Source organism: Propithecus coquereli, unplaced genomic scaffold (assembly GCF_000956105.1).
Source record: "Propithecus coquereli isolate 6110/MARCELLA unplaced genomic scaffold, Pcoq_1.0 Scaffold12, whole genome shotgun sequence".
NCBI classification, from domain to species: Eukaryota; Metazoa; Chordata; class Mammalia; order Primates; family Indriidae; genus Propithecus; species Propithecus coquereli.
The window spans coordinates 7278698-7286386 of NW_012136080.1; the positions used below are offsets into that span (position 1 = coordinate 7278698).

General features: G+C 38.9%; 1 protein-coding gene across 1 annotated transcript in view; it reads left to right on the forward strand.

The window, feature by feature from the left end:
* The window catches only part of LOC105825462 (collagen alpha-4(VI) chain-like), a 143130-nt gene that overhangs the window by 108310 nt on the left and 27131 nt on the right, over positions 1-7689 (forward strand). Inside the window, exons 22-26 of the mRNA XM_012663246.1 lie at positions 1852-1887; positions 1992-2054; positions 3346-3408; positions 4604-4639; positions 5632-5668. Coding sequence (XP_012518700.1) covers positions 1852-1887; positions 1992-2054; positions 3346-3408; positions 4604-4639; positions 5632-5668 — 235 coding nt within the window. The remainder of the gene's footprint in view (positions 1-1851; positions 1888-1991; positions 2055-3345; positions 3409-4603; positions 4640-5631; positions 5669-7689) is intronic.

A 7689-nucleotide genomic window follows, 5' to 3' on the forward strand; every position in this document is an offset into this window, starting at 1 on the left:
ACTGTAATGACACCCCTCTGTCCCACCTCATGTACCCATCACCTAGCTCAAATAATGAAAAGGCCTTGGCCGTTTTTGTTTTGTTTTATTTATACTCCCACTCACTTGGCCCTGCCCATACCAATTATTTTGAAGCAAATCCCACATATCATATATTTCATGTGTAGCTATTTCAGGTTGCATCTTTAAATGAATTTTTAAAAATATAACCACAATACCATCCTCACATCTAAGAATTAATAATAATCCTTTAATATTATCAAACATCCAGTCATCCAAAACTGATTCCCTTAACAACCTGCCCTTCCTCTAGCCCTCCCCATCTCAGGGAGTGGAGACTCCATCCTTCCAGTTGCTCAGGACAGACAATTGCCATCTTTGATAAGCTTCTTTCTCTCAGCCCCTGCCTTTAATCAATCAACAAATCATGGTGAGTCTGTCTTTAAAATATATCAGGCAATTCATCATTTCTTACTACTGCACTGCCACCCTCTGGACCAAGCCAACATGACTTTCTATCTGTATCACTGCAATAGCAGTGGTCTCCCTGCTTCTCCCTTGCCTCGTATAGCAGCCAGAGACATCTTTAAAAGCATAGTCAGGTCATGTCATTCCTTTATTCAGAGCTGCTGTGGCCCCCCCTCCCATGTCACTCAGAGTAAAATCCACTGTTAACATGGCCTATAAGAGTATACAATGAGGCCTCTCTGTCAACTCTCTGACTTCGTCTCCTCCTGCCCTTCTGCTTTGGTGTTCCTCAAACATGGCAGCACACATTCATTCTCTTCTTTTTAAGTTTTTTTTAATTAAAAATTTTTTTTGATCAGTTAATACCAACGTATGTGCACATATAGTAGTAACATTCATTGGGTGTCAGGCAGGTGGGGATGGGGAGGGGATAGGGAGGAGGGGATGGGTATATTCACACCTAATGGGTGTGGTGCAGACCGTCTGGAGGATGGACATGCTTGAAGCTCTGACTTGGGTGGGGCAAGGGCAATATATGTAACCTAAATATTTGTACCCCCATAATATGCTGAAGTAAAAAAAAATTTATCATGGCCCAGATGATAGTTCAAGACATTCATTCTCTTGCCTCAGGGTTTTTTCATATACTCTTCCTTCTGCCTGGAACACTTTTCTCCCAGATATCTGCTTGGCTTGCTTCCTCCATTAATGTTCATCTTTGCCCAAATGCCACCTTCCAAAAAGGTTTTCAGGCTTTGCCTGACCACCTTATATAAAATAGTGCCTCCCCGCCCTGAACACATGCAATTCTTTTGCCCCCTTTCTGAGGAGATTACAACCTGATATGTTATATATTTCTTTGTTCACTCTCTTCCTCATTAGCATGTAAGTTTCATGACAGCAGGGTCTTTGTTCTGTTCACTGCTGAATTCCCATGCCTAGAGAAGTGCTTGGCACAGAGTAGATGCTAAATAAATATTTGTTGAAGGAATAATTGCTTTGCTGTATGTCTTTGGTTTTGACAATGAGCACTTGCTTCCCGATGTGCAGCATGGCACCCCTTCCCTTGGTTTCCATTGGATCTCTGGGAATTTAACCTGAGAGATAAAAATGTCCAAGAAGGAAGTTTTGTTACATGATACATAAAGGAGAAGGAAAATTTGTAAAAATCATTTACGAGTTGTTTCATGTTGGATTAGAGAAATGAAATATGGCCACTTCAGAGCAGCTCAAGATAACAACTGTTGCTACAGTTGTTTTTCCTGGCACTTGTTTAGAGTCTGTTTCCTCAAAATTATAGTTTTTTCCTTTTCTTCAAGGAATGCCAAGGAAATACTTAATCACATGACATTAAACAGGACCTTATCTCATTTCTGACACTAGGGCGAACCTGGATTCCCTGGCTATCCTGGTGCACAAGTAAGAAGATAACTTTCTGGCCCTGCCAACCGGTATGCTGCCTATGTCACTTGTCTGTATTTATTTTTCTTTATATTCAAAGATCTGATTTTGATTCTATTAAGGGAGAAGATGGTGACCCAGGACACCAAGGAGAGAAGGGAGCAAAGGGAGTGAGAGGGAAGAGGGTAAGAACCAAAGGAACTTCCCAAGATCTGTACAAGCCTACGTCACCACGGGAGCATTTTTTCATTGGGTTAATGGACTTCTTAGTAGGAAGCCTATTTCTCCTCAGTCAGTGCACATGCCACACTTTCCTTGGGCTACCCCGTTTCCCCCTTAAACCCACTCTTGTTTATTTTCTCCATGAAAATGCAGTTTACAAAACCATAAACAGAAAATCCAAGTTGAAGTTCCAATTATACAATATAAACCTTCTAAAAACAAGTTTGGGGGCATTTCTGTCTTTGGTAAGCCTCGCATCATTTGGAAGGATATTGTTTTAGCTGTAGAGCAAACATTGCTGTTTCTTTAGGATTCTTCCAAGCCTTAACTTTCTCTTAGCTATTGTAGGACTAGATGCTCAAGCCTGTGGTTTCCATCTTGGTGGGCTTTGAGTCCACTGTGCATTATAGAGTCTCCCATTAAAAATCCATTCCTTCATGTTCTGAAGGTTCAATCTTGAAGAGCCACAATCATTGGGTATCTCTTTTTGGAAACAGTAACTCTGTGGATATCTAACATTTGGGTAATATTTAGCTGACAGATATCAGAGGCTAAGGCCTCCTAGAAAAAGGACATGGACTAGTATCCAGTGCAGAAAAGAGGAAAAGAAAAAGAATGTGTTTTCCAGGCACTCAAGAATTGATATTTTAATGCATTGGCAAGGATAGAAAAACATTTTTTTATCTATGCCTAACTTGGCTTGCTGCTGGCCGTGGTTGCCATGATCAGCTAGCTTATCTTTCTAGTTTCAAATAAAGAAAGATAAGGCATTAATTATATGCAGATAATGCTGTGTCATTTCAAATACCTGGAATGTAAGCAGTGACCCTATGCCCACTATGTACCTTTTCTGAGGACCAGAAGGTGGTGGGGCAATCTTTTCTTTATCTTGCATTCAATGCTGACTTCTCTCATTCTTTTTATTATATGACCTTGAGACTCGGCTGAGTATTGAGTCATCTTTTGAGGCTCTATCTGGAAGTATGTGTTTGCTCGTGTAGGCACACATTTGCATGGCTGGGGTTAGGCTTATAGGGGGAAATTTGGATGTTTAGAGATTCCATAAAGAGATTCCTGTCTCTTTCTAGTCTCCATGTCTCATTCCACAAATATGCAGTTCGTAAACTAACTGGTCAATGGCAGACCCACTGGCACTAGGCATAATGAAAGCTTGGTGTCCCGAAGCGGGTCTGATGGTTGCAATCAAGTTATAATCAAGGGGGAAACTTATTCCTTTGGTTTGGTTGTTTTTAGGGTAATGCTGGCTTTCCTGGATTTGCTGGAACTCCAGGTGACCAAGGCCCACCAGGACAAATGGTAACATGTACCTTTCTCCTTTCCAATTTTGACCTTTGTATAAAAATGAATAAGAGTTTGATAAGAGGCCTCTCTAAAGAAGAAGTGGACTTTCGGACACACGAGAGGATCCATACAGGGAATGGGCCAAAAGTGCTTTTGAGGACCTTAGCTTCAAGTCTTTATACAAAATATTTACTCAATATGTATTTTTTATTCGAACATGGTGAAAAAACTGGAGTCACTGGAGATTTCTGAATCTATCTAAATATGTGAAACAATACATAAAATTCACAGGAGAGTGAGTGTAATCAATGCAAACAAGATAAGCAACATTTATGCAAAAAACCAGAAGAAAATCCTAAAAAAAATATAGCATTTATATAATCTTAACTAACAGGGTTGCAAACCCATAAATATTTTTTAAATTCCCTGGAAAGTTGTTTGGTATGAAAGGAAAGACTCTGAGGCTGTGATCGTTCTGCCCTGTGCCTTGTCCTTGGAGGCTAGGCTGTCCTTCCAAGAGGGGTGGCACAGTAGGTCAGCTGTGTGTTGAACCTGGTAGTCACTGCAGTTTCGGGTTTAGTGGAGAGATGCAAAAAAGTCAGAGAATCAAAAATCTTAGAGGTAGAAGAACCATGCCCATTTTACAGGTGAAGAAACAAAGGCTGAGAGGATTATAGTGACCTGCCTGAGGTCACAAATTACTACTTTGTGGACTCTAAATGAGAGCAATGATCTCTAGGTTCTCAAAGTGGCTGGAGTCAGACAGCTCTAATCTGAAGGATTCCTGGGAAGACTTGTTCAGTATTAGGGCAGAAACAGGGTGATGCTGGGTGGCTGTAAGAGAAGGGATAGGTGAAGGACTGGAGTCTGCTTTAGAACTGTCTATGAGGGGTCCTGGCATCTTCAATGGCCTTTCCTTTTCCTGAATTTGATTCTAAACTATGGCTTGGTTTCAAAATGACCTGGTCTTCCAAGAGTCTATATGTATCATCTGTCTAGGCCTCCTGGACTACGAGGTTCAGGACGCACCTCTTAGGCACTCTGGCCTTCTTCCTTAAGGGGTCAGACAGAACTCCAGGGCGAGGAGTGAAGGGCAGAAAGGTGGTCTATGTAGCATGGTGAAATTTCACAGACTCTCTGGCCAGCTCTGGAGAAAAACATGTTGGACTTCAGAGTCTTGCATTTAAACCCAAGTTTCTGTTCTTTCCAGGGCATCAAGGGTCCCAAAGGTTTGGTAGATATGACGGTAGGTGAAGCTTTTAATTCCATACTTTATTATTTTCAGAACATAGAGTTTTCAACTTTCACAGAATAGAAATCTTTTTTGTAGAGATTCTTTAGTTTTTCCTCTTACAATTCTGTTAGTGCTATAAGTCTATAGGCTTTACTTTGAAATGTTTTAACCAAGTCAAATAAAAATGTTTTAATATTTTAAATCCAGCAGGGAGTCTAGATGTTTCTGAGTAACACTAGCTGACATGAAAAAAAGAAAAAGACTTTGAGGCTACTACCTTTCTGTAAGGTGTCTTTTTGTAAAGCTCAAAAAATGTTTTTAAAGCATTTCTAAACCAACACACAGATAGTACAGGTTTTTGTGTCTCATGGCATACTTCAAAATAATCTCCAGTTATGATGGCTTTTCATCTTCCAAGTACAAAAATATTGACACTATTAGGCAGGGGGCGGGGAAGGTGAAAACAACTGAAGAGCAGGGAGTGATGGGGTCTGGGGTCAAGGGAAGAAGAGAGCAGAGAGGAAGGGATCAGAACAAAGAAGCAGAATTACTAGGGGAGGTGTTGGGGGTTCCTATTTTGGGAGCCTTTCTGAAGAAGTGTTACAGGAATTGCAAATAGAGAGGTCAGAGAATTTAAAGAATTTCCTTGTGTTCTCTGCTGACATTTCTGTATTTCAACTTCTTCAAAACCAGGTTTGATTCCATTGCTTTCTGAGGCAGATTAAAAAAATGGATACCCCTTATCTATAGATCTTTAATAATATGGGCACTGTATTGTATATAAAATCTTTTAAATGCTTTAAAATATTCACTGGATTCAGAAATACGATTGTTGGATAGTTTCATCTGCTCTGACATGTTTTGGGTTTTCTGTTGTAGATTAAAAACTTCAGATAGGCACTGGTAACATTCATATGACATTTCCAAGTCACAAAGGTGAAGAAAAATATGCTTCAAGTTAAATACTTTTTCCTTTTCCCTGTCTTTTTCCATCTTTCTAACAGCCTTGCGAAATTGTTAATTTCACACGAGAACACTGCTGTAAGTTGTTTGGGAAAGCTCAGAAGGAGCTAGGGGTATGGAGTGGGGATGGATCATGGACTGGGGCATAATTCACCTGAGGATTTGACTGAGGTTTGGGAGGTGCCTTGTCCATTGTGAAAGGCTCTTGTAAATGAATGCGATGGGCTCAGTCCCTTCCTAGGTAAGTAATCTTTCCCAGGGTGTCCTCAGAAATGAAGCGGTTTGAAAGGTGTGCCATCTCAATGATGAAGAAAAATTCCACCGAACAGTGTTGTGTCCCATGAAGTGTAACGATCATTGCACACCTGCGTGTCTGAATCGTGCTGCTTCTTAACACAAAAGAAATAGGACCTTTGTTCTTTTTATATCATACATTTAAACAAGAGGGACCAAGGTGATCCTTCAAACACAATTCACTATTGCAAGGATGTGGAAACAACCCAAGTGCCCATCAATTCATGAGTGAGTTAATAAAATTTGGTATATGTATACAATGGAATATGACTCAATTATAAGAAACGACTGTGATCTAGCACCTCTTATATTTTCCTGGATGGAGCTTGAGCCAATCCTCCAAAGCGAGGTATCACCAGAATGGAAAAATAGGCTCCACATGTACTCGCCAGCAAATTGGCACTGACTGATCAACACTATGGTGCTCACACGCTAGTAATATTCTCCAGGGATTAGGGGGTTAGGGGTGGGTAAACTCACAACTAATGGACATGGTGAGCATTGTAGAGGGAAAAAGGCAAACCTCAAATCATGGTTTGGGTGTGGCAAAGTCATAACATGTAACCAAAATGTTTGTACCCCATAATATCTTGAAATAAATAAATAAACAAATAAAAAGAAATATGTCCTATTTTATTTACATTTATGATTTTTTATTTTTAAAATTTGTTTTATTTTTGTATTTCAAAATATTATAGGTGTACAAATGTTTTTGGTTACATGTATCAATTTTGTCATGCTTGAATCAGGGTTATAAGGGTATATTTATGTTTTAAAAATGGAATTATGAATCATCAAATCTTAAGTAATATTTCGTCACATTCTTAGATTGGAATTTACTTACTGTCTTCAATGCATTCCAGGATATTTACATCTTACAATATATACATTTCTCCACTTACTGGCAGAAGGGTGAGAATGTTGACTTGGCAAATTGTTTAGTTTGGATGTTTGGGTTTTCTCTACAATCATCCTACCCTTATTACCCTAACCTTTCCATGTTCTGTCTGTTCTCATCCAGTGGCTCTTCAGGGAGATTCTGGAACCCTTTTTTCCCTAGAAATCATAAAGAATAATACTATCAGTGTGACCAAAAAGGAAAAAAGTATCAGAGTTGACCATATAAAAAGTTAAAGTCCCTTTACATTGAGGGGCACCATGTAGTCAAAAGCAGATAGAAAAAGGGAAAAATATTTGCAATATAAGCAACAGACCAAAGCAAAGGACTTAACTTCCTCACTACATCATGTCAAAACATAAAAACTTGCTGCCACTCAATCATTTTTACCTACCCATACAAATGTTTCATAATAGCTAAACCTAACTATAAAAGACAAATCTGTTCAATTGAAAATGGGCAAATGACATGAATGGGGGATTCAGAAAAGAAAAAATACAAATGAATGATAAACCTCTGAAAATGTTCAACCTTACAAGAAGTCAGAGGATAGAAATTAAAATAATGAGATACTCTTTTTGTTTCTCATATTGAAAATATTTCCAAAATGACAGAAAAATCCCTATCCAAATTGGGAAATGTATAAGAGTACACACTGCTGATGGGAGTGTAAACCGGTACAGCTTTTCTGAAGAGCAATTGGACTATGTATATAAAAATCCGTACTTGTAGAGATTTATTTAGGGCTATAATTAGACAAATATGCACAGATACATTACAAGTATGCTCATCACAAAGGGATATTAGTTGAAGAAATGTAATAGAGTAGATGATATTGCTCTAAATTTATTGATGGCAAAAAAAAATCATCATATGCTAAGTGAAAAGATTAAGAATAGAATATATC